This window comes from Rhincodon typus, chromosome 5 (genome assembly GCF_021869965.1).
Source record: "Rhincodon typus isolate 14 chromosome 5, sRhiTyp1.1, whole genome shotgun sequence".
Taxonomy (NCBI): domain Eukaryota; kingdom Metazoa; phylum Chordata; class Chondrichthyes; order Orectolobiformes; family Rhincodontidae; genus Rhincodon; species Rhincodon typus.
In genome coordinates this window covers 66,772,139-66,789,575 of record NC_063336.1, presented here as the reverse complement: position 1 = coordinate 66,789,575, position 17,437 = coordinate 66,772,139, and the positions used below count along the sequence as shown (strand labels likewise).

General features: G+C 38.1%; 1 protein-coding gene across 1 annotated transcript in view; it reads left to right on the top strand.

The window, feature by feature from the left end:
* fam228a (family with sequence similarity 228 member A) overlaps window positions 1-17,423 on the top strand; it is a 45,755-nt gene extending 28,332 nt beyond the window's left edge. Inside the window, exons 6-8 of the mRNA XM_048596671.1 lie at window positions 4,468-4,555; window positions 8,439-8,583; window positions 16,976-17,423. Of these exons, the coding sequence (XP_048452628.1) occupies window positions 4,468-4,555; window positions 8,439-8,583; window positions 16,976-17,009 (267 nt within the window). The 3' untranslated portion in view covers window positions 17,010-17,423. The remainder of the gene's footprint in view (window positions 1-4,467; window positions 4,556-8,438; window positions 8,584-16,975) is intronic.
* Window positions 17,424-17,437: the final 14 nt, after the last annotated feature.

The following is a 17,437-nucleotide window of genomic DNA, read 5'->3' as shown; positions in this document are numbered from 1 at the left end:
ATCACCGTCCAAAGATGTGCACGCTAGGTGGATTGGCCATGCTAAATTGCGCGTAGTGTTCAGGGATGTGTAGATTAGGTGGGTTATTGGGGGATGGGTCTGAGTGGGATGCTCTGAGGGTTGGTGTGGACTTGTTGAGCCGAAGGGCCTGTTTCCACACAGTAGGGATTCTATAAAAAAAATTCTATAGAAATAAACATGACAGACCATAAATTTCGACCACTGTTGACTCATGCAACTGCAGTTGGAGGATTAACAAGTTGTTGTATACCCTGTTTGCCTGTGTTATGAATGCACATTTCTTGGCTATCCAGTCATGGAATGGAATTTGAACCTGGAGATTCTGGATCAGAGGCAGCAATGCTAGTCACTATGCCACAATACTACCCCAAATCCTTTCTGTAACATTGCTGTGAAAATTAGTGTTTCAATTAAAGATAGGTGGGCCTGGGTGGGATGCTGTTCAGAGGGTTGGTATGGACTTGATTGGCTGAATGGCCTACTTCCACACTGTAGAGATTCTATGAGAAGGTATGTGATTGAAAAGAAATGTTCTAATTAAGTTGGTTTCCATCACAATTGACCTTACGCCATGTTGGCTTGGCACAATTATACGTTTTGTTGCATTTTGCAGAAATGATCGTGAATTCCCCTTTCTTTCAATTACCTCTGTATAATCCAGCAGTAAGCATGAGCAAGTAAAGTATTGACCTTTTACATGTAATGAAAGTTATTGTAAATATTGTACATTTAATTCAAGCAAGAATGAAATTGTTTCAAATTGCTTCAGCTTGTTTAAGCTTACTGGATGGACTCAATGCAGCCAATTGTGAGGTAACTCCATGCTGATGTGAGGTAGTTACATTGACGGAAGGCTCTGTAAAGATTTTTAGATCTAATGCCTGAAATTGTCACTTTTTTAAAATCAAGGAATGAAGTGTTGCAGTGAGCTGTCAGATGATGCATGGTTGCTCAACCTTGAGTTCCTAACAGACATAATGTTGAAACTGAACAAGCTAAACTCCGAACTGCAGGGAAAGGACAGAGACTTGGTACATATGATCACTGTTGTGACTGCATTTAGGTTGAATGGGTTTGTGGTCCTCCCAATTAAAAAAGTAAAATGCTGTAACATTTCCTGGATCTGGAGAAAATAATAGATGAAATCAAAGACAAAGCAAAATGGTTTTTCCCTGAAAATGGTTTCACACCTGAGGAAATAAGCAGAGGAATTCAGCAGGTGATTTCAGGAATTTAACGTGATGGAACAAATTGTCATGTTTGTCTTAAATCCATTCCTTCAAAGAGACACTGGTGGGTTGGTTACAAAATTCTACCTGGGTATTTCATTTACAAAGCAGTAGAGCTGATATGGAGATCATTATTATGCAAAATGATATTGAGTCGAAAGTCAGATCAAGGGAGAGTGATTTTTGGGAACTCGTAAACGGAAAACCCACTCTATCACTCCGTGATTTTAAAGTGAAAGCTTACTTTGGCTCCACATACCTCTAAGACAGCCTTCTACCGAATGAAAATAATCAAGTTCAAGTGCCTCATCCACCTACTATGTAGTTATTTGATGGAATGTATATGACCCAGCTTTCAAGGCACTAGCAGACAATATGTAGTCACAGTTGTCACACTGAGACTTGGTGAGTAGAGGACAAAATTAATAATTATATATTGTTGTAGATGTACAGATACTTGATAAATTGATAAAGGATTATCTTTGTTTCTTACGGTCTTTGCCAGAATTATCTGTTCCTCACCCAAGGCTTTTGCTAGCTAATAATATTAACAGTCTGGATGTGTTGCACTAAACAAAATAACCAAAGAATTGTGAATGCTGAAACTCAGAAATGAAAATAGAAATTGCTGGAAAAACTCAGCAGGTCTGGCAGCCTCTTTGGAGAGAAAGCAGAGTTAACATTTAAGGGCCAGTAATCTTTCTTCAGAACTGAAGTGTTCAGAACTGTTCTGAAGAAGGGTCAAAGGACCCAAAACATTAAATCTGCTTTCCCTCCACAGACGCTGCCAGACTTGCTGAGCTTTTCGAGCAATTTTTGTTTTTGAGTTTGATTGCTTTTTCTTGTTAGTTCCCATATACTTTGTTAGCTTGCTTATTTCTGACTATATGGCTAAAGATTTAACCCTTAAATACCTAACTCTTTTATATATATTTGGTTTTACATTGGACTAAAAGTAAACTGTTTATTCTATATTTTTTCTGGGTTAGTTCCTGGGTTTTAGTTGAATTCAGAAAGTGATTTTACATTTAGAAAGTTTGGAGAACATTTATGTAAAAATTGCAGTGTAATAACTCACCAAGCCTCGTTTGACAGTATCTTCCAAAGCTTTATCACCTAGGTGGACAAGAGCAGCAGATGCAGGGGACATCAACACCTGCAAGTTGCTCTCCAAGGCACACTCGATCCTGACATGGATCTATATTGCTGGTCCTTCAATGTTAATGGGTCAAAATCCTGAAACTTCCTTTATAACAGCACAGTGGATATTCCTATATTCCAACGACTTCAGTAGTTCATTACTTCCTTCTCCAGGACAATTGGGGATGGACGGTCATTGCTGGCTTAGCATGTGAAGCTCACGTCTCATAAATGAATAAAAATAAGCTTTATCTCTTTGAAAAATACGATAATGTTTATATCATGGAAACACACTTAAAGATAAAAGTAACCCCAGATTCAGCTAGGAATAAGACAACTTGGATATGTGGCTGGTTGAAACGTTCTTTATAGAGCTGACCGTTTAACAAAAAAATACAGACATTGAAGAGAATGGAGATCAGGAATTAGAAACTGAACAGGGTGGTTCGAAGATTGTGTGCTAAGTGGCCAATATCCTAATGACAATGGAGTGTCTGATTTTAAAGAAGCAAGGGCATGACTGATTCCAGATAATATGAAGCGTTATGACAGATTTTTTCTGGGTTTTCCAGCTGGTACCAGAAAGTCCAAAGGATGATCAGAAATCAGTATTGTTGTTCTTGACAAAGTTAAACCAGACCAAACTAAGCTTACAAAATAAAAACCAAAAGATCTATGGGTCCTGTAAATCAGAAACAAAAACAGAAATTGGCATATTCTGTGGAGAGAGATCAGAACGTTTCCTCAGAAGAGTCACTCAACCCGAAATGTTAACTCTGGTTTCTCTCCACAGATGCTACCAGACCTGCTGAGTTTTTCCAGCAATTTTTGTTTTCGTTTCAAACAAAGTTTACAATTTTCTAACCAAAGACATAGAGAAACTGTACAATCTGAGTGAAATACAAAGGGATTTTATTTTGTCAGGTTAAGGCAAGTGCAACTACCAGTTTCAGAAAAGTTTAAATTCTAAGAACTCATACTACTAATCTTTAAATCCTGACTGTCAAATGTAGTTGGATATTACAGGTTAAGTATTATACTGTTGCTAAGGCAATATGCTTAATGGTGAAATATGACAAAGGGAAGAATATCACTTCTGTAGCATGTAATAAGTTAGTTGTTAAGTTGTTCACAATGATATATTTTGATACTATTATAGGAAATTTCTTATAATTTATACTTTGTAGGCAAGAGTATCACGAGCACAATATAAGATAATGATATTTTAAACTCCCTCTTTAAATTTGAAGTAAATTGGGATGGTGGAGGGGGCAAGTGATCTATCAGTCTGCTAATGACAAACTCAAGTGACGTGGTTGCTGTGGGGACTGGGGCCCTGAGGAAGTCCTGCTGAGACTGAAGTGCTAGCTTCTGCATTTTGACACAAAAGAAGGATCAGGTCACTTTGTTATGGTTTACTAACGCAGAATTTCTAGACTGAACAGTTGAGTCCTACAGAGACAGGAAACCACATGTTATGAACAACATGGGAAAAGGCTGATTTATGTTAGACAGAATGCTAGTAGGAGATTGTTTTCTGGCTGAAGAGAGAGGATATGCAGAGATTTAAGGATACTGGAACTTTTGCCTTGGCATGCTCAGGAGAAGAGTCAGTGGAGTGAAGTTGTTTTCAAGACTCTTGGAAGACAAAGTGGAATGACTTTTGATGATCATTGACATTACAATTCAGAGAAATATGGAGAAATGAGCCTGTTGAAGTTGGGAATAACGTTGGTGCCTGTGAAGACTACAATTCTGCAGCGTGCAGTGTAAGCTAAAAACATTAAGTAAGGTTTTTAGTTGTTAGGATGCTAATATCATTTCTCTAATTTGTATTAGTTGCCTCCTAAATAATATTTAGATGATGTTGATTTTGATTTGTTGCAGTAAAGTCTTGAAACATGAGATCTATCGTACAATACTTCATGTTGGTACCTGCAAATTCAAATTTCTGTTTAAAAGTTATCAGTCCCTTTGGAGAACATTACAGCTGTCAAAAGAAAACTTGAGCTTGTTGAGTATAATTTCTACATAATTAACCTTGATGGTATTTCTACAAGAATTATTCTTCCTGCAGACAAGGACTTCAACTCTCAATGATCCTCTGCTATTTCAAGGAAGAAGCAAGACTGAGGAAGACAATGCCATACTGCAATGTCAGAAAGGTTTGTGCAGTTCATTTAAACATTGGTTTTCAATTCATGGGAGTAATTATGCAGGTTGAACATCAGACTATTTAGTTAGAGTGTAGGGAAGAGTGTCACTTTACATTGCTGTAGGGAGCTAACTTTGTGCACCTCCTGTGCGGTTGTAACCTGTATGCCTCACTCTGTGAAAGAGCCGTATGATCTGTATGTCCCTGTTTTCTGTGATCTGCTTGTACTGCTCGCAAAACAAAGCTTCTCAATGTACTTAGGTACATGTGACTAGAATAAATCAAATCAAATCAAAAATCACTGTTTGGATAGCCTCATAACCAAAGTGCACTTCAACCTTATTTTGATATGGTACAAAGCTAGAAATGTTAACATTGTTTCTGTGTCTTTGGCCATAGTAAAAATTGATTTTATAACACATTGCCTATTAATTTTTAATCATTGCATACATACGGACATACAAATTGGGAGCCGAAGTAGGTCATTCAGCCCTTCAAGCCTGCTACACTATTCAGTAAGATAATGTTTGGTGGTTTAAATTTCACATTCCCATCCATCCCAATTGACTTTTGCCTAACAAAAATACATCTACGCCCACCTTAAAATTAATGAGTATTCATTGAATTCTTTTTTATAATTTCATTCTAAAACAAAAAAAGTTTTTTTTAATATTATGCCAATCTTATTGGCAATGTAAATTGGGCCAGTTAAGCATCCTTCAGTGGATCAGTGAATGTGAAGGTGGCCAATTGGAATAGAAAGAATAAGTTGGACAAGAGAGTATTAATATTGATTAATGGAAAGTTGATGAAGAAATAATTGAACTGTGTCATTTTGTTATCAGCTGATTTGTTATCAACCTGATTATTTGGAAATCCAAGAAGGTGTTCGAGACACAGTTTCACTAATCAACTGATGGGTGGATTTTTAAAAAAAATAGCAACTAATCAGAAAACTGCCCATTCTCAGTAACTGTCAGATTTTCTTTAAAACAAATGCCAAAGTGAAACTGACAGTCTGTGAGAGCATGAACAGAGTGCATTGCAGTAGTTGGAGGAGCAGCTTTGTCTTTCCTTCATCTGCTAATCCTCCAATCAAAGATTCTCTCTCCCAGATTCAGCTCTTCATTTTCTGTGGTCACAATGTCGAACTGAGATCTGGTGAAATTAATCAGGAGTTAAGCACTGAAAGTCAGAATCAATAATATGTCATCTTAAGAGTCACAGGTGGTAAAGGGTAACGTGTTGGAGCAGTAAGGACCTTGAAAAGCACTGAGATTCTTGCAGAGCAGTCAGGTGAAGTGAGGAGTTCTCGAGGAGCAACAAATAAGAGTTGGAGGTCAAGAGAAGCATTGATGAGGACAAGCAAAATTGAGCAGGTCAAAGAACAGTAAGGGCCAGGATCACGAAGGTTGGTATAGGAGAATCAAGGAATATAGAGGAGGATAGGAACCAATGAGGTCAAGAAACATTGGGGAGGAATGCTAAGGTCACTTTGATTTGATACAGATGCATTGGTCCACCCTTGATGGTAATAAAAGATTTAAAAAAGGCAAAATAATGCTTCAATACATTTTATGTGGCCTGAAAGAATTTGCTTTCATAACAGGTAATCAATGGTACTATAATTATGTTTGCCTATCAAAGAATTTTTAGAACTTTTGACTCTGCATTCATTTTTGTTTGATTATGCTTTGGCGAAGAGTTTTGTAATGTTGTTCACTTTGAGAACAAATCATGCCAGTGCAGGACTGTATCATGTGTTCCCTGGATCTGCTCTAGCATTCAATATGACCAAGACTGATTGCCTCAACTCCAGTTTTCTGCCTGTTCCTTTGATTGCTTTGAATAACTTTGAATTTGTCTATTTCAACTTGCAAACATCCTACAATGAAGGACCCACAACCCTCTGGGAGTTGACAATTCCAAAGTTTCATTAGCATTTGCATGAAGAAATTTCTCCTCACCTCAGTCCAAACTGATCAACCGCTTCATCTGAGATTCTGTCCCTCATTCTTTCTTGTTCAGCTGAGAAAACCATATCTTTGTCTCCCTATCAAGCCTCTTTTGTATTTTAAAGGTACCATATAAATCTAAGTTACTATTTGTGGTGTATTGTGAGTTTAAAGTCTCATTCGTTGTTTCTCTGTATATTTAGATCTATTTCACCTACTTCACACAAGGACCTTACTCCTGAAATGTTTGAACCTAGCTCACATGGCCAGCAAATTGGTACTAAAGTGCAGTTTGGAACATGTATGGGATAGATGGTTTGGAAATTGGAAAATATTTTGCATTGTCTAAGTATAGAGTAGTCTCGAGAGAGATTAGGTTTACTTGCTGGAGAAATGTGAGCCTGCAGTTTCTTTCCTAAAGTGTTCTATTTTGGATTCAGTGCCTGAAATGAAAAGAGTGTTTCACCTCTACCAATAATATTGAAAAAATTCATTTTTTAAAGAAAAGGTAATCCAAAATATAGAGAAAAAGCCAGGTTAACAACCTGATGTCAATTAATTCAGCTTGGCTATCTTCAAGTAACTTGGACGTGTACTTAAAAAAACTCTTTCCTCACTTTGACCTCAGTTATGTGAATACCGTAGTGTTGAAGATTAAGGTTGATGAAATCTCTCATTAGAAGGTAGTTTGGCTGTAGTCAGACTAACATAGTCACCTAAGAGAAAGAAAACTTACTTGATAGCCACTCATTAAAAAAATGTCATTAGATGTTATCGGAAGCTGTTTGGATGATGATTAGTTACAAGTGCCAAGCAATGACCATCTCAGTCAAGAGAAAGACATGCTATATCTCCCAGCCTTCAGGCACCATTATTAACATGTTCCACATCAATATCTTGTAAATCATCATTGACTAGAAGCTTCACTAAGAATCCCATTGTTAAAACCTGGCTGCAAAGAAGAGCAGATGCCAGGAATTCTCATGATTGGTTATTCTACCCAGTTCTCAAACTCTATGCATTACTGGACTCCATTTAGGAGACTTTCAAAATATCACTCTCCTTTGTGGGTGCATCTGTTTCAATGCTCTGGGTCTCAAAATCACTCAGGCTAGAATATTTGGCTTGGTCAGTAGGCTACAACTGATTACTGTGTCTGCCCCTCCATTACCGATACACAGCAGTTAATAGTGTGCACCAATTTCAGGATGCTGTTCAGCAATTTGCTAATGTTGCTTTTACAGTACCTTTCTTCTTGTGATCTCTACTACTGATAAGGATATGCAGGATGTCATGGGAACATCACCATCACCTAGTTCCCTATATAACACATTAGCATGATTTGGACGTACATTGTTATTATTTCGCTGGTGCTCAGTCAGTATCCTAAGATTTCTTTCCATCATGTTTTGGGATGGTGGGAGAGGAAATCTATGTCAGCAGGAAGACTCCAAAAATTCAAGGAGAAAGTTTGTCATCAGATACTTGATTTCAACCAAGCACTGGCAATAAATGTACTTGACCAATTACAGACAACCCAAGAGCATCTTTCAAAAACGCAGAAAGGTAAAAGTTAATATTACTTACCATAATTTCTATAGAGGAGAAAATTAAATGTTGATATGAGTTGATTGATGAAAGCAAACTATAGAGAAATGAAAGGGGATGACATCTGGACAAATTGGAAAGAAAGGGCATTGATAAAACAGTTGAGCAACAGTGTGAAACATTTAAGCATGGCACTAATACAGGGCATTCTACGAACCTACAAGGGGGTGTGTGTACAATCATGGATGAACAGTCAAATAGAACTAAATCAAAGTTGAAAATTTATGTGACAAATGTTTGTAAAAATTATGTATCCAATAGTCCGTTAAACATATTCCTCAGTGTATTGATTTTAAGTGCTGAACTTGTGCTCTGTCTGTAATTGTAAAGGTAAAGTTTACTCTTTAAAAGAAACTGAAGAATTTCACAAGGCACAACTACCTCTGGTTCCATTGGGTCGCCAATATGTTGACTGCAATACATGGCTCCGTGTACCACTAGGCTATATTGAGAGTGAAGTTCGACAAAGAAGCAGGTAGTAAATACTTTGCCATGTTTACTTCATCATTCCTGCCATGCTTACTTCATCATTCCAGCCTCATTATTCTTATGTGTGAGAGTAATTGAACTTCTTAGCTTTGGAAGTCATGAATGGTCAATCATCAGATTGTTTCTGAATACAAAGATTAAGTATTTACCATTCTTGACATGAGCAATTTTAATTTTAATTAGAATGATGAAATGCAAACTAGGTCTGTTTTTACTGAGTGAATGTATTTTGAATATTTGGATTTAATAATCAATTTTCCTTTCAATTGTACCCAGCATAATGTCAAAAATAATAGTTTTAAAAATATAAGAATATATTTGAAAAATGAATTTTTAGACCCTCAATTGCTAAATCAGTAGTTGGTTTAAAACTGCACATTCCATGTGTAGTTAAGAAATTCATTACTTTAATTTTATTTGTAGTAAGTTTCCACATTTAAAAAAGGAGCATTTCAGTAGGGCTACACTAAGAGTCTTTTTTCTACACTCAGCAATAAGGCATGTTTTTTGGCACCTGGAGTAACAATGCAAATTTGAAATAAGACAGAACACAGAGACTAGTAACTTCCAGCTCTACACCGTGTTATCACAGAGACTAGTAAATATGGTTTCCCAGTTGGCATATTTAATGCCTCAAAGTTGAGTTGTGCTCAAAGTCTCTATACAAAAAGATGCTAAATAAAATGTCAGTCAACAGCAGGAAAACAAAATTTAGCTGGTGTTCTTCATATTGATATCACTGGGACTTTGATGTTTGCAATAACAGCTAACAGTCATGAATGGGTATTAACTGCGCTAATACTACACAAGTTGTTAATTCATGGTGATATGTTTCTGAATATACAGAGATTGTGAAAGAAGATATATATGAAAGTTCTTTCTCTAAGCCATGCTCATCAAATGCATACTATTTTGATTGCTGATTGGTACTGAATTAGGGATGTTACATTGATCTCTTTGTCCAGGGGATAGAAAAAAGAAAAGCCAATATTTCTTGCAGCTGATCACTATTTTCTGACCTCTTCTGGAAAAGTACATAAGTGTAGATATCAAGTGCATATCATTTTTGAGTTTGTCTGTGATACACCTTGATGACAACTTGCTATTCAGGTTTACATAAGTACAGTGGTTAACATTCTAGAAGATAACTAGTCCAATGGAAGAGCAACCCAGAAAGAGTAAGTTATATTTAGGAGATTAAGGAGAAAATTTGTCAGGATTGGGATTGAACATTTTGCTTTTAAATATATTAAGATATTGTGAATACAGTAATGCATCATTTCTGCATGAAATATCTACATATCATGAACTCCTGAGTCCATGTCCATTTTTTCTTCACCTCCTTGTTTGGACCACTCCAATAGATTTCTGACCTGTCAAAGCTTTAGCTAAAATCACAAATGACATTCCATTTGACTGTGCCTGTGCCTGTGATGCAGTATCTCTCCTCATTCTTCTTAATAACTATGATGTGAAGGTGCCAGTGTTGGACTGGGGTGGACAAGGTGAGACATTATACAACACCAGGTTATATTCCAACAGGTTTATTTGAAATCACAAGCTTTCGGAGCATAACCTTTTGTCAGGTGAAGTGAGAGAGAAGCATACAGACACAGAATTTATAGGCAGAGAGATCAAAAGATCATACAAATGGTGTGAGTGCAGTGTCAAATAATAAGTCACTGCAGGTGATCAAAAGCATCAGACGGTTTGAGAAGTGTTGACAGCTGAATAACAAGTGAATGGATCACCTATAATCTGAATAAATGAGGCAGAGAGATAATTACAAAAAATTAAAAATAAGGTGGTGCTGGAGACAAACCAAAAGACTGGAATAACATGATAGATATAAGAGTCTCATGCTGAGGGTCTAACTAAAGTAATAAGTAATCCAACCAATCATCTTGGCCGTGTCATATCACTAGATTAATTTATCAGGGTACCAGCCATCTTAAGTTGATTCATCAATGATCAGTTAATCGTTGGGTCATAAGCATGAATGCTTTTTGATGATTGCACAGTTTTGAGCTCCCTTCACAAAACCTCATTAATGAAGCAGCCATGGCCCATATAGATCTAAATAACATTCAGACTTGTACAGATAAATTGCAAGTAATATTTGCATCATAAACGTCAGGCAATAGTTATCAAGGGAGAGTTTAATCCCTTGACAGTCAAAGGCATTACCATTGTTAAAACTGCACCATCAATATCTGGAGGAGAGAGTGGGAGAGGAATGTCTAAATTGACCATAAACTTAACAAGACCTGCTACATAAATGGTGTAGTTATAAAAGCAGGTCAGTTGTTTTGTATTCTGCAGAGATTAGCTTGTTTCTTGACTTCCTAAAGCCTCGCTTGACAAGGGACAAGACAGGATTATGATGGAATGCTGTCCCAATTATCTGGAAAGTACAGCTTTATCAACAGTTGAGAAGCTTAACACCATTCTCAACAGAGCAGCTAACTTGATAGCACCCCATTTACCACCTTAAATATTCACTGTTTCCACCATCAGCATACACAGGCTCCAGCGTGTACTATGCATAAGATGCACTGTAGCAATTTTGCAAAGTTTCATTTTCAAAATAACCTTCCAAGTCTATGAGCTCTTCCACCTGTAAGGACAAAGGAAACATGGAAATATCACTGCTAAATTCCCCAAGTGTCATACTACTCTGACTTGGAATCATATCACTGTTTCTTAGTTGTCAGTGCATCAAAATTTTGGAACTGCCTAACTAACTGCAAGGTGGATGTACTTGCACAATATGGACTACAGTGGTTTGATATATTGCCATCATTAAGGTAGTAAATGCTAGCCTAGCCAGCAATGCCCACAATCTCAAGAACAGATTAAAAAAAACTACAAGCTGTCTCTTGGTAACGTCATCCAAAAGCCCATCAGCTTTCTCATGTACACCGATGACATCCAGCTCTATCTATCACTTCTCTCAACATCTCCAGTGTTTCTATTAAGCTGCTTGTCACTTAATGAATGGCTAAAACTTTCTTCTGACTAAACATTTGAATTATCAAAGCTGTGTCTTTGGATCCCATCACAGACTGTTACCTGGCCTCTGTCTTGGAATAAAACACATCTTCTTCAACCTGAATACCCTGTCTGATTATCTTTTCTGACATCTACCTCTCTGCTGTTGTGTTCTTTGCCCTTCTTTAGACCATCTGCTGCTGAAACCCTCATCCATACATTTCCCAATCTCCATATTTAACTAGTCACACCCTCCGTATTCAATGAGAGGATTATTGAACAAACACTAGTTTTGAAACCAGCTTCATAAGCATTCAGAAAAAAACTTCTGCTCATTCAACTTTGATAGACCAGGTTCTGTGTTTGGATGGCAAAAAGCATCTTCCCTACCAGATCTTGTTTTCCCAACTTTCACATGGCTAATGTTTCTGGGGAGGACAAAGAAAATATTTAAAAGATATTCTGAAACTCTCCATGAAGACCGGCAGGATTGACAGGGAAGGAGTTTGCTAATAGTTGTTCAAAATGGTGACTATTTGTCCATCAAGCTGGATCACATTTTTTTGAGTTGTAGCCTCTTATTGATGAGTATTGTTGCAGCAGAAAAGGAAAGAAACAGAAGCAAATTGCAATCTGGATGGGGACATCTTACCCCATGTTCATAAAGATCTATTAATTAAGAGTTGGTTTGTTTAGTCACATAAACATCCATGGCAAAACTTCATAACTCTGAGTGGGCAACGTCCTTGATTCAAGGGCCTGCTATCACAGCAATTGACAACTTGACTATTCTGGCGCTGTTCTGACCAGCTTCCCATCTTACAGCTGTTATGACCAGGTGAGGAGAGATAGACTGGTTTTCCTCGTTTCCCACTTGTCATTTGACTGCACCAGGATTTTGAATTTTTAAAAGGATTTAGTATTGCTTATTCAGTATGGACCTGGCTCCATGCAGTTTGAATCATAGAATCCCTACATTGTGGAAACAGGCCCTTTTGGCCCAACAAGTTCACACCGAACCTCAGTGCATTCCACCCAGACCCATCCCCCTATAACCCACGTAAGCTACACATCCCTGAACACTACAGGCAATTTAGCATGGCCAATCCACCTAACCTGCCCATCTTTGGACTGTGGGAGGAAACTGGAGCACCCGGAGGAAACCCACGCAGACACGGGGAGAATGTGCAAACTCCACACAGACATACACCCGAGGCTGGAATCAAACCTGGGTCCCTGGTGCTGTGAGGCAGCAGTGCTAACCACTGTGCCACCATGCCACCCCAATGTAACGACTTCAGTTTGTAATGACTAAATAAGTTGGGGGAGTCCAAAACTAGAGGATATAGGTTTAAGGCGAGAGGAGAAAGATTTAAAAGAGACCTAAGGGGCAACTTTTTCACACAGAGCGTAGTGCGTGTTTGGAACGAACTGCCAGATGAAGTGATGGAGGCTGGTACAATTACAACATTTAAAAGGTGTCTGGATGGGTATGTGAATATGAAGGATTCAGAGGGAAAAAAAGGCTGAATGCTGGCAAATGTGACTAGATTTATTTAGGATATCTGGTTGGCATGGACGAGTTAGAGCGAAGGGTCTGTTTCTGTGCTGTACATCTCTATGACCCTATGACTCTAAGCCCAGTATTCTTGAGTTTAACACTAAGAATTCATTTATTATGCTAAAGCCTAAGGTAGAAAATATCAACACCTACTTAAATGTACAAAATCATTGTACTTCCTGCTTACACATGTAAACATGCACTGACACCCCGGTCCTGGAGAAATACGCAACTTGGCAGAGTTTCAGAGGTTAAATTTGGCTAGGTTAAGATTAGATGAAAGAAACAGGAGCATCAATAAAGATTCACTGGTTGGACCTGTAGGCACTGTTGCTTAAGCTGACGCAGTTTGTTTAAATGTGGTTGGTATATTTCTTTCCTCCAGGTAAACAACGTAGTAGATACTTTCAGTGAAGGTTTTGTTTGCTGTAAGAGTATTGATACACTTTTCTTTCTCAGCAAGACAAGAATCAAAGCTTAGATAACATGTTAGAGAGAGATGCTGAATTTGCAGGTTGTGTTCTCTGCTCAAAACCAAATTTGAGCTTTCACATACTAGGTTATGTCACATGACCTGTCTCCAGGTTGGTTGTATATTCTAAAAGACAGTTGATCAGCTTATGTCTGCCACAACTTCCTTGTAGTCATTGCAATAGTCAAGTTGATTAGTTGTTTCAACGTTCTGAGCACTAATACCTGAATACCTGAATTCACCCTTCATCTTGATGAGATGGGAAGAAGCTGTTCATACGTCCGGAGGTGCCATTTGGTCCTCTTCCATAGAATCTATCTCCCCAAAACATAGGATGTTATCAGACAGATGCAAGTTGGCAGTCATTAGTCAGTATCTTCGTTTTAGTGAAATTTCCTCTTTAAAAGTTTAAGACCTGTGATCAATTGATGAGATGTCAAATTTAATTCCAAATAGCACATCTTCATGAAGCATCTTCTGCTTACATCTTCTGATCTTTTCCAAGATCAGACCAAGTCCTGTTCAACCACTACCCCTATATCTGCTGATCTTGGTTGCCCTCAGTAATCTTAAAATTGACAATATTCAGGTATCAGTGGGATATAAACATATTGTTCTCTGCTCATCTCTGTCACTGTCTTCAATGCTACATCCCTCAGAACTTTGCATTCCACGAATTCTGACCTCCTCTTCTCCATGTCTGGTGTCTGCTCCCTAGGCTTTAGACTTTAGAATTCCCTCCCTACACCATTGTATTTCCTTCTTTAAGACACCCATGAGAGATGGGCAAATTTATGTCACATATGGCCACAAAGTTCCCATCTTCCGTGATACAAAAGTGGTGCTAGTAAACTGGAAGTTTGCGAATGTTGAACCATTTTAAAAGCAGGAGTGGGTTACCATGGAGGAGGAACTTGTGTTATGTGTGGAAAAGAACAGAAGAGATTTACCAGAATGTTGACAGGTATGGAAGGTTGGAGTTATAAAGGAAGGCTGGGACTTTTTTCACTGGAACTTAGGACGTTGAGAGACGACCTTATTGAAGTTTATAAAATAATGAGGGGTATAGATAGAGTTAATGGAAGTTGTCTCTTCCCTAGCATGGGGATTTCAAGACTAGGGGGCAAATTTTTAAGGTGAGAGGAGAAAGATTTTAAAAAGACATGAGGGGCAAATTTCTTTTACACACAGGATGGTTTGTGTGTGGAATGAACTTCCTGAGGAAGTGCTGGACGTGGGTACAATTACGACATTTAAAAGGAATTTGAATAAGTACACGGAAAGGAAAGGTTTGGAGGGATAGGGGCCAGAAGCCGGCAGGTGGGATGAGATAGTAGGAACTGCAGATGCTGGAGAATCTGAGACAACAAGGTGCAGAGCTGGATGAACACAGCAGGCCAAGCAGCATCATAGGAGCAGAAAGGCTGACGTTTCGGGCCTAGACCTTTCATCAGAAATCTGATGTTGTGTATCTTGGAGTCTGCCAGATACACAATGATGCTAAATCGCTGAGCAGAGACTGAGTACCCAGGAAGATGGCCTTAACCGTGATCTTGGGTTCATGTCGCACTACAGGTGACCTCACTAGTGTTCTGTATCTGTAAAATCTTCCATACTTTCCTGTTTTGACAGCATCACTTTGATATATTGTTAGATCTCTCTACCTTAATTAGTTTGTACAGTTTTGAATTACTTATTACACGCACACACACACACATTTTGTCAGTCTCACACATAAAAATCTATGGGATGAATCATTTCATCCAAGATGTTTGTTTATTTGCAGATACATTCTATTTTGTTCAAAAACCACACAATTTATTGTCACAGTCAGTCAGCATGGCATCTTATAAATTCCAGCTTTCAGAATAAAACCAGCTTGATTTCAGGTTAAAACTCTGAGACAGATTCTGAACAAGGTCTAACACCTACAATGCAGTGTCTGACTTGAGATGTCATCTTTTGTATATTCCTGATTGTCATGACAGCATAGCATTGACAATGACTTTATAAAACACTTTACTCACCATCTAACACTCTTGGTCACCTGCAGAGACTTATCATCTGACACTCCACTCACACCAGTTGTATGATCTTTTGCTCTCTCTATCCTCAATCTCTCTGCCTATAAATTCTGGGTCTGCGTACTCTGCTCTCTCATTACACCTGACGAAGGGGCTGTGCTCCGAAATCTTGTGAGATTCCAAATAAACACGTTGGACTATAACCTGGTGCCGTGTGACTTCTGACTTTGTCTTCCCCATCATAGTTTAGTTTGGCATTATGGTCAGCATGGACTGGTTGGACCAAAGTTGTGTGTTTCTAAATGAAAACCGAAATAACTGTGGATGCTGTAAATCAGGAACAAAAACAAAGTTGCTAGAAAAGCTCAGCAGGTCTGGCAGCATCTGTGAAGGGAAAAACAGAGTTAACACAGTCAGTTTTGAGGAAGGGTCACTGGATCTGAAACATTAACTCTGTTTTTTCCTTCACAGATGCTGCCAGACCTGTTGAGCTTTTCTAGCAACTTTGTTTTTGTTGTCTGTTTCTGTGCTGTATGACTCTATGATTGTTCTTAGAACCAAGAAAATTAAGAGTAGATTTGATAAAGGTGTTCAAAATCATGAAGGTTTCGATAGAGTAAATAAGGAAAGACTTCCAGCAGTTGAGGTGTTAGTAACCAATAACAGATTTAGTGTGATTGGCAAAATGATCGGACACAATATGGGGAAAGAGCTGTTTTCACACAGCAATGTGGCCCTGAATGTACTGCCTTAAAGCGTTGGTGGTAGTAGATTCAGTCATAGTTTGCAGATAACTCTTGGTTAAGTAGCTGAAAGGGAGAAAAGACCAGAAACAGCACAGAATTATGATTAATTGGATATTTCTGTGAAAGAGGTGGCACAGGCGTAGTGGGCCAAATGGCCACTTTCTGTACTGTGCCATTCTATGATCTATAAAACCTATCTTTAACCAAGCCATATGCCCTGATGTATTCTCCTTTAGTTGGCTCCAAACTGATTTTTCTGATTATGCTCTTAGTAAACCAAGCCAAAATATTTCCTCAGTTAAATACATATATAAATGCATGTTTTTGGTATTGTGAGGTTCAAAGCTGAAGAGGATTACTTTATTCAATTTTATAATGAAGTCCACATTCTGATGTAAGGTTGTTGAACTGAAACATTAACATCTATTGAAAGATGCTGTCTGGCCTGAGTATTTACATTTTGTTCTTATTTGATTTCCAGTATTTGTCATATTTTGCTTTAGAATGTATATTTAATCAGTTTAGTGCTGAAATGATGAACATTGGATTATTTTTAACATTATTTTTATTTTATCTGTACAAAGGAAACGGATGATTTGGAGAAATAGACACCTGTGAGTTCATCATACATTTTTACTGAGAAGATGCAGATTTGTAAGAAGCTTTTCCAGGACTGATCTTCCACACCACGGAGGAGCAGACGTTCCAGGATAGTTTAGTTTAGTTTAATGTGTGTCCTAGGCCAGGTCCCGAAAGTAGTCTTTGTCTCAGTTGTACCACAACTACCTCCAAAACTAATGGGTTATAAAATGTTACATAATGTGAATGCAGAATTTTATTAATTTCTTTATTATTATAGAATCCCTAACAGGGTGGAAACAGGCCATTCGGCCCAACAAGTCCACACTGACGCGCTGAAGAGAATCTCATTCAGATTCACCCCCCTACTCTATCTGTAACCCTGGAATTCCTATGGCTAATCAACCTAATCTACACATCCTTGGACACTATGGGCAATTTTAGCATGGCCAATCCACCTAACCTGC